Source organism: Pelophylax lessonae (genome assembly GCF_965119305.1).
Source record: "Pelophylax lessonae genome assembly, chromosome: 4".
Taxonomy (NCBI): Eukaryota; Metazoa; Chordata; class Amphibia; order Anura; family Ranidae; genus Pelophylax; species Pelophylax lessonae.
Window position 1 is genome coordinate 630,354,114 of NC_138771.1, and position 23,440 is coordinate 630,377,553.

General features: G+C 46.9%; 1 protein-coding gene across 4 annotated transcripts in view; it reads right to left on the reverse strand.

Annotated features, from left to right (window-relative positions):
• Nucleotides 1-23,440, reverse strand: part of LOC309551918 (uncharacterized protein) — an 800,893-nt gene that overhangs the window by 597,295 nt on the left and 180,158 nt on the right. For 3 of the 4 annotated variants that reach the window (XM_082252637.1, XM_082252634.1, XM_082252635.1), the window contains exons 2-3: nucleotides 13,622-13,996; nucleotides 9,114-9,449 (exon numbers count right to left, since the gene is read on the reverse strand). In XM_082252637.1, coding sequence (XP_082108763.1) covers nucleotides 9,114-9,449; nucleotides 13,622-13,996 — 711 coding nt within the window. The remainder of the gene's footprint in view (nucleotides 1-9,113; nucleotides 9,450-13,621; nucleotides 13,997-23,440) is intronic. The other variant, XM_082252636.1, reaches the window with a different exon arrangement.

Genomic DNA, 23,440 nt, shown 5'->3' on the forward strand with positions numbered 1-23,440 from the left:
TCCGTCAGGGAGTCAGGTATCTCTCGTGCGGCTAGAGCATCCTTGATATGACTGGATAGACCTTTTTTAAAAGTTGCGCAGAGGGCGTCGTTGTTCCAAGTCAATTCGGAGGACAGTGTGCGAAATTGTATAGCATATTCGCCTACTGTAGCCTCTCCTTGGACGAGGTTTAGCAAGGCCGTTTCTGCTGACGAGGCACGGGCAGGTTCCTCGAAGACACTGCGGACTTCAGAGACGAAAGACTGGACGGAGGCAGTGGCAGGATCATTGCGGTCCCAGAGTGGCGTGGCCCAGGCCAAGGCCTTCCCAGACAATAAGCTGACCATGAAGGCCACCTTAGATCGTTCCGTAGGAAACTGGTCGGCCAACATCTCCAGGTGCAGGGAACATTGGGACAAGAATCCCCGGCACATCTTAGAATCCCCATCAAACTTGTCCGGGAGAGACAAACGGATTCTAGCGGAGGTGGCGGCCACCGTCTGCGGAGGTGGAGCGGAAGCAGAAGCAGAAGCAGGCGGCTGCTGCGGAGCGGGAAGAAGCTGTTGCAGCATGGCGGTCAACTGTGCCAGTTGTTGTCCTTGTTGGGCAATCTGCTGGGACTGCTGGGCAACCACGGTAGTGAGGTCAGCGAGACTAGGCAGCGGCACATCAGCGGGATCCATGGCTGGATCTACTGTCAGGGTCCGGACTGGCGGCAGGTGACGGCACTGGAGGTGGATCCTCTGTGTCAGTGAGGGATTGGCGTGGACCGTACCAGGGGACCGGTTCTAAGTTACTACCGGTTTTCACCAGAGCCCGCCGCAAGGCGGGATGGACTTGCTGCGGCGGTAGCAACCAGGTCGTATCCACCGGTAACGGCTCAACCTCAAAGACAGCTGATTCAGACGCGGTACAGAAGGACAAGGCAAAGGCAAGGTCAGACGGAGCAAAAGGTCAAGGCAGGCGGCAAGGTTCGTAGTCAGGGGCAATAGCAGAAGGTCAGATACACAGGCAGGGAACGATACACCAAAAGCTTTCTCAAGGTACCAAAGGCAACAAGATCCAGCAAGGACAGGAAGGGGAAGTGGTTTTTTATAGCATTTGGAGTGATTGGACCAGGCACCAATTAGTGGTGCACTGGCCCTTTAAATTTCAGACCAGCGGCGCGCGCGCGCCCTAGAGGGCGGGGCCGCGCGCGCCGGGAGGAAACCGAACGGGAGGTGAGTGGAGTCCGCGGGCGGGAACGTCCCGCCGCGCGGACCGACTGAGTGAGGAGTGCGGGGGAGCGGTGCTCACGGTCGGGGAAGGTGACCGGAGCGCTGCTACCCGCAGCATGCCTCGAGTGCTCCGGGGACGCTGCAGGACCCGGAGCGCTCGGCATGACAGTACCCCCCCCTTTGGTCTCCCCTTCTTCTTGGAGCCCAGGAACCTGTGGATGAGCTCTTTGTCAAGGATATTGGACTCAGGTTCCCACGACCTCTCTTCGGGACCACAATTCTCCCAGTCAACAAGAAAATTTTTTTTACCTCTGACAACTTTGGAGGCGAGGATGTCTTTCACCAAGAAGACGTCAGAGGACCCAGAGACAGGAGCAGGAACGATGACCTTGGGGGAGAATCGGTTAAGAATGAGGGGTTTGAGGAGGGATACATGAAAGGAGTTGTGAATACGGAGTGAAGGAGGAAGATGGAGTTTGTAAGAGACAGCATTAATTTGGCTTTTGATTTTAAAAGGCCCAAGATAACGTGGACCAAGTTTGTAGCTGGGGACCCGAAACCGGATGTATTTGGCAGAGAGCCACACTCTGTCCCCAGGAGAAAAGACAGGAGGAGTTCTTCTTTTCCTATCTGCATGTCTCTTCATGCGAGAAGAGGCCAGGGTGAGCGACTTTTGAGTCTCTTTCCAGATGGAGGAGAAGTCCAGGGTCAAGTCATCAACAGCAGGAACTCCAGAAGAAGTGGGGATGGGGAGGGGGGGAAGCGAGTGACGGCCGTACACCACAAAAAACGGAGATTTGGTGGATGACTCAGAGTCTCTAAAGTTGTAAGAAAATTCGGCCCAGGGCAACAAGTCGACCCAATCATCCTGACGGGAGGAGACGAAATGTCGCAGGTAGTCACCAAGGATCTGGTTAACCCTCTCCACTTGTCCATTGGACTGAGGGTGGTAGGCAGAGGAGAAGTTTAATTTGATCTTCAATTGGGTGCAGAGAGCTCTCCAAAACTTTGAGATAAACTGAACTTCTCTATCGGAGACGATGTGTGTAGGAAGACCATGGAGACGAAAAATGTGTAAAAAGAATTGCTTCGCCAGCTGTGGCGCAGAAGGGAGACCAGGAAGCGGGATAAAATGTGCCATTTTAGAGAACCTGTCGACAACCACCCATATGACTATGTTGCCATGGGATACAGGAAGATCCGTGACGAAGTCCATTGCTATGTGGGACCAAGGCTGTTCAGGCACTGGCAGAGGGAGAAGAAGACCTGCAGGCTTCTGGCGGGGAGTTTTATCACGTGCGCAGACAGTACAGGCCCGAACGAACTCCGTTACATCTTTCTCAAAGGAAGGCCACCAATAGTGTCTGGTAATTAGTTGAGTCGTCTTTTTAATTCCAGCATGACCCGCCAGGTGAGAGGAGTGACCCCATTTGAGAGTCCGCAGGCGAAGTTGTGGAGGAACAAATGTTTTCCCTGGAGGAACTGGTACCAGTGAAGCAGGAGCAGTTGAAATTAGACACTCAGGAGGAATGATGTGTTGAGGAACGGTCTCATCCTCGGAGGCATCGGTGGAGCGTGATAGGGCATCCGCCCTAATGTTCTTATCAGCAGGACAAAAATGGATTTGGAAGGTGAATCGGGCAAAGAACAATGACCACCTGGCCTGGCGTGGATTAAGGCGCTGGGCAGACTGAAGGTACGAGAGATTTTTGTGGTCAGTATAGATGGTGATCGGATGAGGGGATCCTTCCAGAAGGTGTCTCCATTCTTCCAGTGCCAACTTAATGGCTAGTAGTTCACGATCTCCGATGGCATAGTTCTTTTCAGGAGGAGAAAAAGTTTTTGAGAAGAAACCGCAGGTGACGTTTCTCCCTTTAGCAGATTTTTGAAGAAGAAGCGCTCCGGCTCCAACAGAGGAGGCATCTACCTCCAGGAAGAATGGTTTCAACGGATCAGGCCTATTCAAGACTGGAGCGGAGGCGAAGGCGGCTTTAAGACGAGTAAAGGCTTCTTCAGCTTGGGGAGGCCAGGATTTCGGATTCGCTTCTTTCTTGGTTAGGGCCACAATAGGCGACACGATAGTGGAGAAATGGGGAACAAACTGACGGTAATAATTGGCGAATCCAAGGAAGCGCTGAATAGAGCGAAGGCCTGAGGGGCGTGGCCAATCCAAGACTGCAGAGAGTTTGTCAGGGTCCATTTGAAGACCCTGTCCAGAAACTAGGTATCCCAGAAACGGCAGACAGCTACGTTCAAAAAGACATTTTTCCATTTTGGCGTACAGATGGTTGACACGAAGGCGCTGAAGCACTTGACGAACATGGCGACGGTGTTCCTCCAGGGTGGAGGAGAAGATTAGAATGTCGTCGAGATAGACCACTACACAAGTATACAACATGTCCCGGAAGATCTCGTTGACAAAGTCTTGAAAGACTGCAGGAGCTTTGCACAGGCCGAACGGCATGACGAGATACTCAAAGTGGCCATCTCTGGTATTAAAAGCGGTTTTCCACTCATCTCCATCACGGATTCTGATGAGATTATAAGCGCCCCTGAGGTCAAGCTTGGTGAAGACCTTTGCTCCGCGCAGACGGTCATGAGTGGCAAAGGGTAGCGATTTTTTACCGTGATCTTGTTAAGACCGCGGTAGTCAATACATGGGCGTAGTGACCCATCCTTTTTGGCAACAAAGAAAAATCCTGCTCCGGCAGGAGAAGAGGATTTCCTGATAAAACCTTTCTTAAGGTTCTCCTGAACGTATTCTGACATGGCCTTGGTTTCAGGGATGGAAAGAGGGTAAATCCTGCCACGTGGTGGCGTGGTACCAGGAAGCAAATCAATGGGACAATCATAGGGTCTATGTGGTGGTAAGACCTCCGCCTGCTTCTTGCAAAAGACGTCAGAGAAGTCCAGATAAGCCTTAGGAAGGCCGAGCAGGGGTGAGGAAACGGAGACTTGTCTAGTCGGTACCGACTTGAGGCAATGAGTGTGGCAGGTAGCCCCCCATGATTTAATGTCCCCAGAGGTCCAGTCGAGGGTAGGAGAGTGGCACTGGAGCCAGGGCAGACCAAGAAGGACGTCAGAGGTGCAGTTCGGTAGAACAAAAAATTCAATGGTCTCTTGGTGGAGGACTCCTATGGTCATGAGCACAGGTTCTGTGCGATAACGCACGGTACAGTTTAGATTCTCACCGTTAACTGTGGAAATGAAGAAAGGCTTGATGAGACGAATCACAGGAATTTTAAAGCGGTTTATGAAGGAGGCTCTAATGAAGTTTCCTGCAGAACCAGAGTCCAAGAAGGCCTGTGCAGGGAAGGAGACTTTAGCGGCAGAAGAAATCCGTACTGGAACCAACAAGCGTGGAGAGGAAGACTCTACACCCAGCGACGCCTCTCCTACATTCACTAGGTGCGAGCGTTTCCCTGACGCTGTGGACGAACTGGACAGTCCTTTAAGAAATGTTCGGAACTCCCACAATATAAACATAAATTCTCATTCCTCCGACGAGACCTTTCTTGCTTGGTCAGGCGAGCCCGATCCACTTGCATGGCCTCCTCGGCGGGAGGCGTAGCAACCGGTTGCAAAGGTTGCTGGAAGAGAGGTGCCAGGCGTGGATAATGCCTGTTGCGAACCAGATTCTTTTCTTGGCGAAGTTCTTGGCGTCTTTCAAGGAAGCGCATATCTATGCGAGTAGCCAAGTGGATGAGTTCCGTCAGGGAGTCAGGTATCTCTCGTGCGGCTAGAGCATCCTTGATATGACTGGATAGACCTTTTTTAAAAGTTGCGCAGAGGGCGTCGTTGTTCCAAGTCAATTCGGAGGACAGTGTGCGAAATTGTATAGCATATTCGCCTACTGTAGCCTCTCCTTGGACGAGGTTTAGCAAGGCCGTTTCTGCTGACGAGGCACGGGCAGGTTCCTCGAAGACACTGCGGACTTCAGAGACGAAAGACTGGACGGAGGCAGTGGCAGGATCATTGCGGTCCCAGAGTGGCGTGGCCCAGGCCAAGGCCTTCCCAGACAATAAGCTGACCATGAAGGCCACCTTAGATCGTTCCGTAGGAAACTGGTCGGCCAACATCTCCAGGTGCAGGGAACATTGGGACAAGAATCCCCGGCACATCTTAGAATCCCCATCAAACTTGTCCGGGAGAGACAAACGGATTCTAGCGGAGGTGGCGGCCACCGGCTGCGGAGGTGGAGCGGAAGCAGAAGCAGAAGCAGGCGGCTGCTGCGGAGCGGGAAGAAGCTGTTGCAGCATGGCGGTCAACTGTGCCAGTTGTTGTCCTTGTTGGGCAATCTGCTGGGACTGCTGGGCAACCACGGTAGTGAGGTCAGCGAGACTAGGCAGCGGCACATCAGCGGGATCCATGGCTGGATCTACTGTCAGGGTCCGGACTGGCGGCAGGTGACGGCACTGGAGGTGGATCCTCTGTGTCAGTGAGGGATTGGCGTGGACCGTACCAGGGGACCGGTTCTAAGTTACTACCGGTTTTCACCAGAGCCCGCCGCAAGGCGGGATGGACTTGCTGCGGCGGTAGCAACCAGGTCGTATCCACCGGTAACGGCTCAACCTCAAAGACAGCTGATTCAGACGCGGTACAGAAGGACAAGGCAAAGGCAAGGTCAGACGGAGCAAAAGGTCAAGGCAGGCGGCAAGGTTCGTAGTCAGGGGCAATAGCAGAAGGTCAGATACACAGGCAGGGAACGATACACCAAAAGCTTTCTCAAGGTACCAAAGGCAACAAGATCCAGCAAGGACAGGAAGGGGAAGTGGTTTTTTATAGCATTTGGAGTGATTGGACCAGGCACCAATTAGTGGTGCACTGGCCCTTTAAATTTCAGACCAGCGGCGCGCGCACGCCCTAGAGAGCGGGGCCGCGCGCGCCGGGAGGAAACCGAACGGGAGGTGAGTGGAGTCCGCGGGCGGGAACGTCCCGCCGCGCGGACCGACTGAGTGAGGAGTGCGGGGGAGCGGTGCTCACGGTCGGGGAAGGTGACCGGAGCGCTGCTACCCGCAGCATGCCTCGAGTGCTCCAGGGACGCTGCAGGACCCGGAGCGCTCGGCATGACAACAGTCATTGGAGTAGAAGGACCCAATGAGCTGTGGGAGAGGACATCTGCACCAGCTTTGCCTGGGATTACTGCTACAGTGCTCAGAGTTGTCCCCATCGACCAAAATGCAAAGGGACAGGAACTGGGCTTTAAAAGCCCGTGATTGGACCAGAACCATCAGTAAAAGCCAATTGAGGGGGCAGGAGGATGCTAGGAATGTGATTGGAGTGACTAGGGGGTCCAGAGGCCAATCAGTAGTGAATACGCCCCCCAGTATATAAGATAGCCCCGCCAAATCTCTAACATTGTAATACAGGGGCTGTGGAAGAGATTTGAAGCAGTTCTGTTACTCCTGCTTCAAAGTGTCATTTAGCAATTATTAGTGTGAGGAAAGGGATATCTAGTGTAGTTAGGGTACTATTTTCCACTATAGTTAGATTTAATAATCTAGTTTCTGTAGGGAAAGTGTTAAGTGTCAGGGTGACTGTAGTGTAGTGTAGAGTTAACTGACTCTGACTGCTATGGCAGGGTGACCAAACCCTTCCATGTCAGGGTGACCGCCATAGAAAGCAATAGAAAAAAGATTGTTTCTATTAGAATTGCAATAGAGCAGGATTGTGGCTTCGCTACTTTCACACCTGGGCGTTTTTGTAGCAGGCGTTTATTGGGCTTTTTTGTGGACGTGTTTGGAGGCAGGCATGACATCTGAACTTCTGTGTAGGGGTATATATATATATATACACACACACGTATGTATATATATATACATACACATATATAGGTGTGAAAGTAGTAGAACCCTATTCCTGCGCTAATGAAATAATGCGCAGGCATAGGACTTCGCTCCTATCACACCTATATGTGTGTATGTGTATAAATACATATAAGTGTGTGTGTATATATACCCCTATACAGAAGTTCAGATGTTATGCCTGCCTCCAAAGACGCCCAAAAAATGCCCAAAAAAAAACCACCTGCAACAACACACCTGGGCGTTTTTGTAGCAGGCGTTTTTTTGGGCATTTTTTGGGCGTCTTTGGAAGCAGGCATAACATCAGAACTTCTGTGTAGGGGTATATACACACACACACACACGTATGTATTTATACACATACACATATATAGGTGTGAAAGTAGCAGAACCCTATTCCTGCACTAATAAAATAATGAGCAGGCATAGGACTTCGCTCCTATCACACCTATATGTGTGTATGTGTATAAATACATATAAGTGTGTGTGTAAATAGCATTTCCTCCAGCCTTGGTGTATCAGAGAGTGCAGCATTATCTGAAGGCCTCATGCACACTACATGTTTTTACAGTTGCTGTTTTTGGTTTCTAGCGTTTTTTTCTACAGCCAGCAAACACCTCAGCATATTATCCTATATGTCCATGCACACATAAGCTTTTAGCAGCGTTTTTTGGCTGGGGCCTTTTCTGGCTGGAAAAATAAAACCCCAGAACTAATGGGTTTTGATAGGAGCTTTTAAGCTGGAAAAAACACTCTAACTCTGGTAAACGCAGTAAAATGTAGTAAAACGCAGCCAACCTGTGTTTTTGAGCATTTTTGATCCCATAGCCTTTTAAAGAGGTGTTTTCTTGCTAAAAACCGCTGACACTAAAAAACGTGGAAAAACGCTAATGCAAAAACATTGAAAAACTTGCGTTTTTAACACCGCAATGCCACTGCCTTTTTTACAACATCCAGTATGCATGAGGCCAAATCATCACTAGGAACCGGGGGAATTATACATCAGCAGCATCTTCAGGAATTAGCGCTAGATAAGAAAAAAGTTTGAGCTGGACACACACCTTAACCACTTGCCGACTGCCTAATGACTATTTGCGTCGGCAATCAGCCCCTCACAGGCAAAGCGACGTAGTGCTACATCGCTAGCCTGTGAGGCTCTAGGGAGCGAGCGCGCGCCGCTGGAGGCTCGCTCGCTCACGGACCCCCCCCCCCCCCGCGCGTGTGCCCGGCGGACCCGATGTCCGCCGGGCACTCGCGATTGTCCGTTACAGCGGGAGAAAGGCAAGCGGCTGATGGAAACAAAGCCGCCTGTCATTCTTCCCTGTGTAAGAATGGAGATCACATGGTTCTGCTATGTAGGACTGTTGATCTCTGTTCTTACACTAGTAGCCACATCCAATAACAGTAAGAAGCACGCCCCTTAACACTTAACCCCTCCCTCTCAAAAAAAGTTAACCCCTTCACTGCCAGTGTCATTTTTACATAAACAGTGCATATGTATAGCACTGATTACTGTAGAATGTCACTGGTAACCCCAAAAGTGTCAAAAATGTCAGTCAAGGGTCCGATATGTCCGCTGCAATGTCGCAGTCCCGCAAAAAAATCGCAGATCGCCGCCGTTACTAGTTAAAAAAAACAATAAAAATGACAACAATCTTTCCCTTCGTTAGTAAACACAATAACTTTTGCGCAAACCAATCAAAATACGCTTTTTGCGATTTTTTTTTTTACCAAACATATGTAGCATAAAACAAATTGGCCTAAAATGTTAAAAAATTTAGATTTTTACATTTTTTTGGGGAATTTCATATAAAAATGTGAAAAATATTGTTATTTTTGCAAAATTGACACTCTTTTTTTGTTTATAGCGCATGATCAAAAAAATCGCACAGGTGATCAAATACCACCAAAAGAAAGCTCTGTTTGTGGGAAAAAAGGACGTCAAATTTGTTTAGGTACAGCGTCGCACGACCGCGCAATTGTCCGTTAAAGTCAAGCAGTGCCGAATCGCAAAATAGGCCCTGGTCAGGAAAGGGGTAAAATCTTCCAGGGCTTAACCACTTAAGCCAAAATCAAAGATTAGGAAGAAAAGAATAGTGTTCTGTATTTGTACCTGCAACCATTAGCCTTGTAAATTGTTTGCTTTCGAGTGTTTTTCTTGCGGTAGAGGTAGAGATGACACAGCAATAACTTCGCTGATCATTTACATGAATAACATGAATGCGCAGCGAGACATCGTGAGTGGAATTGACCAAAGAATACCGATTATATTTATCTGCGTTACTCCATTCATATATAGGCATATGGGTACAGAAATTCAATTCTCTGTCTGCAAAGTTCCAGGTGACGTTTGTAAGATCTAAGGTGTTCTTGGAGTAATAACATGGGATGACGACCTCTTCACCTGAAACAGCCATCAGTTCATCCAGCTGAGTAACATATTCTGTATCTAAACAAAGAAAAAAGGTTAGAGGCAGATATGTACACTATAATACCAAAAGTATTGGGACACCTGCCTTTACACGCACATGAACTTTAATGGCATCCCAGTCTTAGTCCATAGCGTTCAATATTGAGTTGGCCCACCCTTTGCAGCTATAAAAGCTTCAACTATTCTGGGAAGGCTGTCCACAAGGTTTAGGAGTGTGTCTATGGGAATGTTTGACCGTTCTTCCAGAAGTGCATTTGTGAGGTCAGGCACTGATGTTAGAGAGAAGGCCTGGTTTACAGTCTGTGCAGTAATTCATCCCAAAGGTGTTCTATCGGGTTGAGGTCAGGACTCTGTGCAGGCCAGTCAACTTCCTCCACCCTAAACTCACTCATCCATGTCTGTATAGACCTTGCTGCAAAGGTGTTCTGTCGGGTTGAGGTCAGGACTCTGTGCTGGCTATTCAAGTTCCTCCACCCTAAACTCATTCGTCCATGTCTTTATGTACCTTGCTTTGTGTACTGGTCCAAATAATTTGGTGGAGGGGCATTATGGTGTGGGGTTGTTTTCCAGGGGTTGGACTTGGCCCCTTAGTTCCAGTGAAGGGAACCCTTAATGCATCAGCATACCAAGACATTTTGCACAAGTTCATGCTCCCAACTTTGTGGGAACAGTTTGGGTTTGGTCTTTCCTATTCCAACATGACTGCGCACCAGTGCACAAAACAAGGTCCAAAAAGACCCCAAACTCGCTCATCCATGCCTTTATGGACCTTGCTTTGTGTACTGGTACACAGTCATGTTGGAACAGGAAGGGGCCATCCCTAAACTGTTCCATCCATGTTGGAAGCATGAAATTGAGCAAACTATCTTGGTAGGCTGACGCCGTAAGAGTTCCCTTCACTGGAACTAACGGGCTAAGCCCAACCCCTGAAAAACAACCCCAAACCATAATCCCCCCTCCACCAAATGATCTGGACAAGTGCACAAAGTAAGGTCTATGAAGACATGGATAAGCAAAACTGGGGTGAAGGAACTACACTGGCCTGCACACCTCAACCCAATAGAACACCTTTGGGATGAATTAGAACGGAGACTGCGAGCCAGACTCTCTCGTCCACATCAGTGCCTGACTTCACAAATGCTCTTCTGGAAGAATGGTCAAACATTCCCATAGACACACTCCTAAACTTTGTGGACAGCCTTGCCAGAAGAGTTGAAGCTGTAATAGCTGCAAAGGGTGGGCCAACTCAATATTAAACCCTACGGACTAAGACTGGGATGCCATAAAAGTTCATATGCGTGTAAAGGCAGGAGTCCCAATACTTTTGTAATATAGTGTATATAGCACTGTATATATAAATAAACCCAACAGCTATGGGCAGCAAGAGTAAACTATTAAACATATAAATGCATGCCTAATAATCCATATATCTATATACCCTGTTCCTTCTGGCCTGGGATTCTAGAGCTAGTTTTAGCTAAGAGCTCTGAAACTAGCATAGCATAGAGCCAAGTTAGGCATCTGATGGTCCATAGGTAAATAGAGGTCGACTGAATTGCAGATTAGAAGCTACTAGGGACTAAGAAGCAGGGTAGATAGGCTGACTATGAGTTCCATTATCGTTCTGCTGTTTCTTCTGGCGACAAGCTGCATTCCAGACTGGCTGGATAACAATTTGGGGATCTCCCTATCATCGCTGTTTTTGTCTTTTTCTAGGTTTTCAGCATCAAGACAAACGCATATCGGATGTACTATTATTAATCTTATATTAATACTTCTTATATTATTTTCATACTAGTGCGCATCTACAGTATATACTTATGGTTAATGGTATAGGCTGGCTGCTGTAATTCCGTAGCGTGGGGAGGGGCAGCCGGGGCGGTGACCCCGGGTGCAACATTTAGAGGGGCACAGAAATTAGTCTCGCACTCTCAGGTGTTCCTGCTCTTCTGCCAGCTGCACATGGCACCAGTCACAAGCAGCACAGCAGAGCAGTCAGTGGTGGAGTGTAGTTGTGTGCAATAATGCAGTTGCAGGGGTTACTAAGCATTCCACACTCATGCTGTTTTGCACCGCCAGGCCGGGCTGTTGGGCTCGGGCTGAGGCTGACAGTATCTGGCACAGAGCTCTATTACCACAAGGCAGCACACTGAGCACAGCTTGGGTGGCTGGCATCTGTCCTACCTACTGCTCTATTCCCATTGGCTTGAAATGCCGCTTTCTGCCTTGGGGTGAGGAGCTTTGCCTGGGAGTGCAGAATGCTGTGCTGTGTGGCCATCGGCCCGCTGCATAGATAAACAGCTGCTCTCTTCTTCAGGTGTGTCCCTTCTTTCCCTTTTGGTCTTGCCTCACTGAGGCTGTCTCAGAGAGTGTCCTCGGTCAGGCTCAGACTTACTTACCACTGCTGTGCTGCTGCTGGCAATATACAGTAGTACTGACACTAGTGGTGGTGGTTATTATTATATTTACTGACAGCAATTTTGGGGGTTATTGTTGCGTCCATTGGCATCAATGCTGGGGATTATTGTGGTGTCCATTTATACCAAAGATGGGGGTTATTACTGCATTCACTGACACCAGTTTTGAGGGTTATTAATGCTTTAACTTGCACCAATGTTGGGGGTTATCATTGTGTCCACTGACATCAATACTGGGGGTTATTATTGCATCCATTGACACTAGTGCTGGGGGTTAATAGTGCGTCCGCTGACACCAATATTGCGGGTTAATAGTGCGTCCACTGACATCAATGCTGGGGGTTACTAATGCATCCAGTGACAGTAGTGCCGGGGGTTAATAGTGTGTCCACTGACACTAGTGCTGGGGTTAATAGTGTGTCCACTGACACCGATCGTGGGGGTTAATAGTGCCTCCACTGACACCGAACCTTGGGGTTAATAGTGCGTCCACTCACACCAATGCGGGGGGCTAGCAATGCGTCCACTGGTACCAATGTAGGGTGTTATTATTGGGTCTACTGACAACAATTAGGGGGTTACTATTGCGTCCATTGACACCAATGTTGGTGGTTATTATTACGTCTATTGACACCAGTGCTGAAGGTAATTATTGCGTCCACTGCCACCAATGCTGGAATTTAATATTGCGCCCACTAACTCAAGTGCTAGGGGTTAATATTGCATCTGCTGACACCAATGCAGGGGGTTATTATTTCATCCACTGACACCAATGTTGGGTGTTTTCTAAAGCTTCCACTAACACCAGTGTTGGGGGTTATTCTTGTGCCCACTGACTCCAGTGCTGGTGGTTATTACTGTGGCCACTGACACCAATGCTGCATTGACCTCTCGCCTCCCCACTTCATCCAGTCAGAGAAAGCAAAGTATTTTCTAAATGGTTCCCATGATGAGTGGCCAAACTCCTGTGTTTAGAATACAGAAAGCCAGTCAGTCAGTGCAGTACTCGGGAGCAAGGGAAGATCAAGGGAGTAGCAGTGTCTATTCCAGAGATTTCCAGCTTCCAGAGGCACAGCAACTGTGGCATATATTACCATGTACACAGTGAGTAGGTTCACATTTTTAGCCATTCCCACTGTTAGCGCAATTTTGGCACACCCACAATTTGTCACAGTGTGGCACGTGCACTGCTTACTTACGTATCTGGGTGCCCAAGGCTAAACTCCCACTAGGAGAAAAGATTATCTACAGCCCTGCACACTATCCTGAATGTGCTGGGTCAGATGCCCCAGATGACTGTGTACTTACTTACATTCAGGGCTGTCATTGGGGGGGACAGCTGATAGACCTGTAGGGGGGTTAGGCATCCTGAGGGGCCCAGCTGCCCAGGGCTCCAAGTTCTGCCGTTGTCAAAAAATTGGTTGCTACAACCGCCTGGCTTCTAGCAACCAGTGACATAATGCAGATGCCCCAGCATTAAGTGCGGAGGAGGATGTGACTTCCTCCTAGTGCTCAGCTCCACTCACCTCCTCCAGCTTCTGCTGCCGGCTGCTCCCAAAGGGAACTGAATCTGACTGTAATTCTGAGGTGAGGCCAGGGAACCTATCGGTCGGTCTGTTGATGAGGGTGTGGGGCAGAGATGGAGAGACAGAAGATGGCAGTTGATGCTGGAGGACAAATGCCAGAGGAAGAAAGAAAAAGGAGGATGCTGGAGGGAGCAACTGTGAGAAGACACTGATGTAGAGGGGAAGTAGGATAGATAGATATATTTACCTGGAAATTTCAGAAGAGTTCCATGTCTACTATCCTTAATTCTGTTGTTATATCTAATACTGTATAGCATGCAGCAAAATCTAGGCCCATCCGTTGGTTCCAGTCCTCTAATTTTGATATATTCAGTCCGATTCCTATTCGGATCCTTCTCTCTGTAGAGTCTTCCTTTATATTTCTCTGTAACATTTCCAGAAGGTGAAAGGATTATGTCCTCAGAAGATGAGCAATATTCTACATCTGTCTCTCTCCAAATGATTTGTACATCTTCATCTGGTTCCCCAGGGTCTGAGTATGAACATTGAATGGTAACAGAACCTCCAGACTCCACTATACGAGATTTTATCTGATGAACACACTTGGGAGATCCTGCGATCCCTAAAATGAGCAGATATGTAAAGTGAGATTTAATAGTAGTACTTTAACAGGTTTTTTTGCAGTGATCTGTTAAGTCAGCCATAGAAAGATCGAAATTCAGCCAGTTCAGCAGGAGGCGGGCGATTTTGATCCATCTATGGTCAGGCTGGTTGTACTGAAGTTGATCTAAAGATTGACTTCAGTACAACCAGCCTGTTGTGTTTTTTCCTACGATCACTACCACTGGCTATAACCGACAGCAGTGATCATTACATTCTGATGGCAGGGAAACCTCCCATTATCAGAATACAATAGTGTAGATGGTATTCTGCATACATTGGTTGTAATGAGTGGTTATTTGAGTTACTGTTGCCTTTCTATCATCTCAAACCAGTCTGCCCATTCTCCTCTAAACTCTGACATCAACAAGGCATTTTCATCCACACAAATACAGCTCACTGGATATTTTCATTTTTTCCGGACCATTCTCTGTAAACCCTAGAGATGGTTGTGCGTGAAAGTCCCAGTAGAGCAGCAGTTTTTCAAATACTCAGACCAGCCCGTCTGGCACCAACAACCATGCCATGTTCAAAGTCACTTAAAGAGGAAGTAAACCCTCCTCTGCAAGTTGTACCTATAGGTGATCCTATGATAAGGCTTACCTATAGGTACTGTAACTATCTCCTAAACATGTACCGTTTAGGAGATATTTACCTTACATGCAGCCAGTGACGTCACTGGCGCATGCGCTCTGAAGGAACGGCTGCTAGTGCCGTTCCTTCAGAGCCCCGTGCTGTGACCGTCAGCTCCCGCGTGCGCGGGAGTGACGTCACCACGGCTCCGGCCAATCAGATGGCCGGATGCCGCGATCACAGAAGACGGGCGACTGGACAAGTCGCCCGTCAAACAGGCAAGCGGGCGGCACGGCGGGGGCTCGTTCTAAGGTAAGTATTTCATAATGAGCTAGTATGCGGTGCATACTAGCTCATTATGTGTTTATCATTCAGGTTGCAAAAAAAATAAAAAAAAATTGTATGGGTTTACAACCTCTTTAAATCCCCTTTCTTCCCCATTCTGATGCTTGGTTTGAACTTCAGCAAGTTGTCTTCACCACGTCTAGATGCCTAAATGCATTGAGTTGCTGCCATGTGATTGGCTGATTAGCAGTTTGTGTTACAAAAGCAATTGAACAGGTGTACCTAATAAAGCGGCTGGTGGGTGTAATCCAAGGTTCAATAACCAGCATAGGTTAGAGCCAGACTGATGACCACTTGATAGCTATAGACTACTAGAGATTAATGCCTCGTACACACGCAACGGTTATCGGCCGACCGATCGTCCGACTTTTGTCCAGAGTGGTGTTTTGTTGGTTGGAATGTGCCTAGACTGCACACAAATTTTCTCAGCCAACAAAAATCTACTTCAGAAGTGATGTCATGTGCTGGTTTACTTTCCGTGTGTTTTTTCTTCTCTGAGCATGCCCAGACTTGCTCATCAGATTTTTGTCTGCCGAAATCTGTACTGACTGACGGAAAATCGGCCGTTGTGTTGACGGCCAACAAAAATTTTATAGCATGCACACCAGATTTTTTTGTCGGTTGTTGGAAGCATCATACTAATAAGCCGAAAATTGGCCGATCGGACGTTGGCCGACAATTCCCGGCCAATAATCGATGCGTGTGTACGGGGCTTTAGACGCACAGTGCATAGATTGTCCTAATGTCCAGTGCCACACCCCAGGGAGCTGTTTTTTTTTTTTTTTGGATTAGGTCTTGTCTCATGATCATCATATCATACTTAACAACAATCATACTAAGCCCACGAGTGGTAATTCATTGCTCCACTTTTCAAGCTGTTATTAGAGATGTACCGAACGGTTCCCGGCGAACTTCGAACGTTCGCGTTCGCCGCTGCTGGCGAACATATGCGATGTTCGGTCCGCCTCCTATACATCATCATTGAGGCAAACTTTGACCCTGAACATCACAGTCAGCAGACACATTCCAGGCCAATCAGCATACCTCCCTCCCACACCCTCCCACCTCCTATAAATAAGCAAGGGCAGCATCCATCTTAGATCATTTCTGTGTTACTGAGAGCAGGAAAAGTGCTGGTGCTGCTGCTGCTGTTATAGCTGGGGACAGTTGTTAGTCAGTGTTCCCGGTCTTGTTAGTCAGTGTTCTTGGTACACTCCTGCTGTAAGGACAGCACCCCAAAAAGCCCCTCCTAGGGCTGGTATTTGAGTTTTTTTTTTGGATATATTTATATATATATCTATTGTCCCCAAAAGCCCTTTTGAGGGCTGGTATTTGTGTAATTTTTTTTGTTCTGTGATATATATATTGTGATATGGGGGACAATTAGCTCAGCGATAGATGCATTTCTCCAGTGATTCACTGCAGTCAGGTAAACATTTTAAGGGCATGGCAGCCCATTTTTATTAAAAGGCAAACGTAAACAATAAGGAAAGTCCATAACAGTTTCCCATGCAGGGGTTCTTCGCCAGTAAGTACAAAACAAAATACTAGCCCACCTGGCTCTCTCGCTCTCGTGCAGTCTTCCTCAGCACTTTATGCTGGTCCCCAGACCATGGACTCCTCGAAGCTAACCGCTTCACTGTGGCCTTGGTCCTCAGGCCGTCTCCTATCTCACGCACGCACACACACACACACATGTGCTCCGGCTGCCACCTGCAGCCACTGACTCCCGGAGAGTATCGGAGTCCTCCTGACTCCCCACGAACAGACCTCCTGTCTGCTGGCTGACACAGTCTCCAACTGGGAGCCCTGATGTCTTCCCAGACCTTGATTATAAGGGCTGTGTGCACCTGACTCTGAGCACACACCCTGCTGGTCATTAATAAAACATGGACACAGAGTTGGAGATTCCATCCCACCCAAGACACTTTGAAATCTCCAAACTACAGAGCCCCTTTCAGGTAAACCAAAACCTGGAGAACGCTGCAACAGCAGTCTTCTCCACTGCACATCTATGCGCTGTAGTATTGCACCGAGCCAATGTGCACAATCTGTGTCCTTTAAACATCCACTTTCACCGTGACAGAGTCTTGACCTGTCACAATATATATATATATATATATATATATATATATATATATATATTGTCCCCAAAAGCCCTTTTGAGGGCTGGTATTTGTGTAATTTTTTTTGTTCTCTGATATATATATATATATTTATATATATTGTCCCCAAAGGCCCTTTTGAGGGCTGGTATTTGTGTATTTTTTTAATATATATATATATGTAGCATGTCCAGAACCAGGAAAAAAAGATCATATAGGTGTAAAAGGGGTTCCCACCATCCCTGCTCTACTGAAAAATGATATTTTTTTCTGGTTCTGGACATGCTACAGAGCTGAAACTTCACAGGTACACTTTTTAGACCCCCTAGACACTAAATCACACAAAAAAAGTTCTTAAAAATTGTCATTTTTGATAGAGAGCCAATTATTGGAAAACTTAAAAAAAAAAAAACTTAAAAAAAAAAAATTTCTTTGGATTTATTGTCTGGGGGGTCTAAAAAGTGTACCTGTGAAGTTTCAGCTCTGTAGCATGTCCAGAACCAGAAAAAAAATAGAATCAGGGTTAGGGCTAGGGTTAGGGTTAGGGTTAGGGCTAGGGTTAGGGTCAAGGCTAAGGTTAGGGTTATTTTTAGTGCTTAGGGTTAGAGTTAGAGGGGTAGGGGTAGGGCTACTAACTCTAACCCTAAGTATCTCATCGTAACCCTAACCCTAGCCCCTAACACTAAACCTAACCCTAACCCTCTAACCATAACCCTAACCCTCTAACCTTAACCCTAACCCTGTAAGCCTAGCCATAAAAATAACCCTAACCCTAACCCTAACCCTAGCCCTAACCCTAACCCTAACCCTAACCCCAACCCTAACCCTAGCCCTAACCCTAACCCTAGCCCTAACCCTAGCCCTAACCCTAATTCGTAATTTTTTCTGGTTCCGGACATGCTACAGAGCTGAAACTTCACAGGTACACTTTTTAGACCCCCCAGATGCTAAATCCAAAGAAATTTTTTATTTTTATTTTTTTAAAATTTTTCCAATAATTGGCTCTCTATCAAAAAATTAAAATTTTTAAGAACTTTTTTTTGTGTGATCCCTCTCCGGCATGCCACAGTCCAGGTGTTTGTCCCCTTGAAACAACTTTTCCATTACTATTGTGGCCAGAAAGAGTCCCTGTGGGTTTTAAAATTCGCCTGCCTATTAAAGTCTATGGCGGTTCGCAATGTTCGCCGGTTCGCGAACATTCGCCGATGTTCGCGTTCGCGAACAGCGAATTTTATGTTCGCGACATCACTAGCTGTTATCACCCAGCATGAAAAAAGAATATTCCTAGTGAACAATTCAGTAAGTTAAGAAGGAACTGTTCAAGAAGGGAAGACTATACTACACAAGACAAGAAGCAATTATGTAAAAAAAATCTGAAGAATCCTTTGGGTCTAATACAGGAGGCTTTTAATACACATATAAATCCCCCAACAAGAAAATAAGAAAAAAACACTAAAATGGAGAATGATACAAAATACTTTGATGTTTACCATGACCTACAATGACAAATACACAGTGGCGTAACGTGGGTTGTCAGCACCCGGGGCAAGGCAAGTAATTTGCGCCCCCTAACCCGCGGGATTTTAGCACTCGAGTCTCTTCCACTAGATTAGTTAAAGAAACCTTTACCCCCTAAGCACATGTATTGTTTGTTATGAAAATACTGATGTAATTAAAGTAAAATGCATCTAAATACAAGTTTGAATGACCAGCGTGCCCCCTTTCAATCTGAATGACCAGCGTGCCCCCTTTCAATGCAGAGACACCAGCGTGCCCCCTTTCAATGCAGAGACACCAGCGTGCCCCCTTTCAATGCAGAGACACCAGCGTGCCCCCTTTCAATGCAGAATGACCAGCGTGCCCCCTTTCAATGCAGAATGACCAGCGTGCCCCCTTTCAATGCTGGGTGGGCTTTGGGCGCACTGCTCTGCGCCCCGGGTCCACCCTTTTTTGAAGCCTACTAGAGCCTCTGGCTCTAATCAGGTGATTAAAAAAAAAAAACCCACTCCGTGACAGCGCCAGGCTGCTGACTCACTTGCTGCTAAACTGACTGAGCAGTGAGGAGAGGCGGCATAGGCGGGGCTTGGCTTGCAACGCCACCCCACTCTACACCAATGGACAGGTGAGGCACAGTCCAGCCCCGACCCGCCATTTTCAGCCATAGGGCGGCCGCGCTGGACATCTCCCAGCCTAAAGATGGAGGCAGCCGCAGACAGTGTGTGAACTGTGTATGTCAGAGTCAGACAGACAGAGTGACACTGCGGATGCGCCCCCCCCAGATGTTGCGCCCATTGCGGCCCGCCCCCCCCTGCACCCCCCACGCTACGCCACTGCAAATACAGGTCCATTTCTAAAATTATTCAGACTCAGAAGCAAAGAAAGGACCTACAGCAAGATCAGCGACTAGCCTCTGTCCTACCACCAGCTCCTCAGATTACTTTCAGAAAAGTGCGTACAATAAAAAATATCTTAGCTCCTAGTAAATAGAAAGCTCCAGAGAGGAAGCCAATATTTGACATCAAATCCTATTTTGATGATACGACAGGCATCTTTTAATGTAATAAAAAGGATGCTTGACATGCCAAATTATAACACATGGGTGTTCAAATATCTTGGACAACAATAAGGGAATGCCTTTCAGATAAAACAATTTATAACCTGCTCAACAGAATTTGTTAGTTACGTTCTGCAGTGCCCGTGCAAACTACTGTATGTAGGACATATAATACTCACCTTACGTAAATGAGTAGGGAAGCACCGCAAATACATTCAAAAAAGGCTGCGATGAACACAGTGTCCCCCCATCATTTCCATCTGATTCACAATTTAGGACATTATTTGCCTTGAGGTGATGGCAATTGACACTATTCCTCAGGGTTCTCTCACTGATAATGAAAGGTTTTCCCTCCTTTGCAAGAGGGAAACCTTTTGGATTTATATGTTTGGATCCTATCACCCAATGGCCTCAATGAGAAATTAGAAATACACAATATTTTAACAACTGGCCCTTTAACATGTTCTCTCAGTTGCTAATTTACCTATTTTTTATCAATAATTGTCACTATCTTATCACTTAAGCAAGAATGGCAATTGATCACCAATTGGTGTTTTCTTTCTCTGCAGTAGGAATACTAAGATTATTTTGAATAATTTTTTATATATGAGATTGTATTTTGTTACATAGTTACATAGTTAGTGAGGTTGAAAAAAGACATCAGTCCATCCAGTTCAACCTATGATGTGTGTGTGTGTTTGCTTTTAACCGTACATCGTATACCCCTGTATGTTGTGGTCTTTAAGGTGTCCATCTAATAGTTTTTTGAAACTATCAATGCTCCCTGCTGATACGACTGCTTGTGAAGAGAATTCCACATCCTTACCGCTCTTACAGTGAAGAACCCCTTACGCACTTTAAGGTTAAACCGCCTTTCCTCAAGTTTTAGTGAGTGGCCACGTGTCTTATTGTATCTCCTTTCTCTGAATAGTTTGTTCCTTATGCTAGGGTCGCCAGTACAGTATTTGTACATTGATATCATATCCCCCCTCAATCGTCTCTTCTCCAGAGAGAATAGGTTCAGTGCTTGTAGTCTTTCCTCATAGCTGATGTCCTCCATTCCCCTAATTATTTTTGTTGCCCTTCTCTGGACTTTCTCCAGTTCCAGCACATCCTTCCTGAGGATCGGTGCCCAGAACTGGACAGCATACTCCAGATGTGGCCGGACCAGAGTCTTGTAGAGTGGAAGAATAATCTCTTTATTTCTGGAGTGAATCCCCTTTTTTATACAACCCAGTATTCTGTTGGCTTTTCTTGCGGCGGCTTGGCATTGCATGCCACTGCCAAGCCTGTTGTCTACCAGTACCCCCAAGTCCTTTTCCATCTTAGACTCACCCAGAGGTTCCCCCCCTAGTGAGTAGCTTGCTTTCTGGTTTCTGGCCCCCAAGTGCATTACTTTACATTTTTCAACATTAAATCTCATCTGCCATGTAGTTGCCCACCCCGTTATTTTGTTCAGGTCCTCTTGCAAGGTTTCCACATCCTGCATAGAAGATATTGGCAAGCCTAATTTAGTATCATCTGCAAATACTGAGATTGTACTAGATATCCCCTCCTCGAGATCATTTATGAATAAATTAAACAGGATTGGTCCCAGGACAGAACCCTGGGGGACCCCACTTTCCACACCCGCCCAATCCGAGTACTCCCCATTAATCACCACCCTCTGTACTCTCCCCTGGAGCCAGTTCTCTATCCAGGTACTCACCTTATGGTCTATACCTACCTTCCTTAGTTTGTACAGTAAGCGTTTGTGGGGAACGGTGTCAAAGGCCTTTGCAAAGTCCAGATACACCACATCCACAGGCTTACCTTTATCTAAGTGGCAGCTCACTTCATCGTAGAAGGTTAATAGATTGGTTTGGCACGAACGATTTTTCATGAATCCATGCTGATTACTACTTATAATACCGTTTTCATTACTAAAGTCTTGTATGTGGTCCCTTATCATCCCCTCCAAAATTTTGCAGACTACTGATGTTAAGCTGACCGGCCTATAGTTACTCGGTATATATCTCGGCCCCTTTTTAAATATTGGTACCACGTTGGCTTTTTTCCAATCAGCTGGCACCATACCCGTCTGTAAACTATCCTTAAAGATCAAGAATAATGGTCTGGCAATCACCTGGCTGAGCTCATTAAGAACCCTTGGGTGCAAGCCATCCGGTTCCGGGGATTTATTTATGTTAAGTTTCTCTAGTTTAGCTCTAAGTCTATCCTCTGTTACCCATGGCGGCACTTCCTGAGGTGTATTATTTAGTTCAGCCTTACAAGCTGGGTTCGTGTAGCCCCCCGATTCCTTTGTGAAGACTGAAGAAAAGAAATTATTTAACACTTCCGCCTTTTCTCTGTCCTCTGTGGCCATTTTTCCTTTATCATCTTTTATGGGGCCAATGTTTTCTGGCCTCGCTTTCCTACTGTTTATATACTTAAAGAACTTCTTGGGGTTCTTTTTACTCTCCTCCGCTATATGTCTCTCGTGTTCTATTTTAGCCGCCCTGATTTCGTCTTTACATTTCTTATTACACTCTTTCTAGTGCTTAAATGCTGCCAATGACCCCTCAGTCTTGTATTTTTTGAAGGCCTTTTCTTTAGCTCTAATATACATTTTTATGTTGGAGTTTAGCCACCCAGGGTTTAGTTTTGCTCTTTTAAATTTATTTCCCTGTGGAATGCACTGGCCCACCCCCTTGTTAAGCATGCTCTTGAAGCACTCCCATTTTTCCTCCGTGTTCTTTGTTCCCAGGGTTCTATCCCATTTGATATTTTCTAGCAGCGAGCGCAGTTTAGGGAAATTGGCTCTTTTGAAATTCAGTGTCCTTATATTACCCTTGTGTTTCCTATTACTGTAATTAATACTGAAACCAATTGACCTATGGTCACTGTTCCCTAAGTTGTCCTGTATTTCTATATCCGTGAGCAGGTCTGTATTGTTGGTAATCAGTAGGTCAAGTACCGCATTGTTTCTTGTCGGTTCATTCACCATCTGACCCATGAAATTGTCCTGCAAAACATTTAGGAACTGCCGAGCCTTGGCTGAATGCGCGGTTCCTTCTGCCCAGTCTATATCAGGATAATTAAAGTCCCCCATTATAATGACATTTCCCATCCTTGCTGCCAATCCTATCTGTAACATGAGGTCCGCCTCACCCTCCTCTCTCTGGTTGGGGGGCCTATAGCATATGCCCAATATTACCTTCCCCACCGTGCCTTTCCTTTGAAGCTCTACCCATAGGGATTCTGCCTCGTCCATAGCTCCATTATTAATATCATCCCTCATATTTACCTGTATACTGTTCTTAATATACAAACATACCCCTCCCCCTTTTTTACCTTCTCTATCTCTGTGATAAAGGGAATACCCCTGAATGGTCCCCATCCAGTCATGAGAGCTGTCAAACCAAGTCTCAGTTATCCCCACAAAATCTAAGTCCTCCTCAAACATCAGCAGCTCCAGCTCTCCCATCTTGTTGGCCAGGCTTCTGGCATAGGTATACAAGCCTCGTAATTTTGATCGGTTACATTTATCCTCATTTGATGTTTTTAGGCTGCTCTCTTGATTTTTCCCGGTACCCACCCTGGGTTTAGGAGCTCCGAACACCCTACCGCTAATGCCCCCATTTCTGCCCTCTGAAACTTGCTTTCCACTGGCTAATTCTACATCTGTACCCTCCCCCCCATTCCCTAGTTTAAAAGCCCCTCTAACTTTTTGGCCATCCTCTCACCCAGTACGGCTGCACCCACCCCATTTAGATGCAATCCGTCCCTACCAAAGAGCCGGTGACCGACTGAGAAGTCGGCCCAGTTCTCCCGAAACCCTCCTTACTAC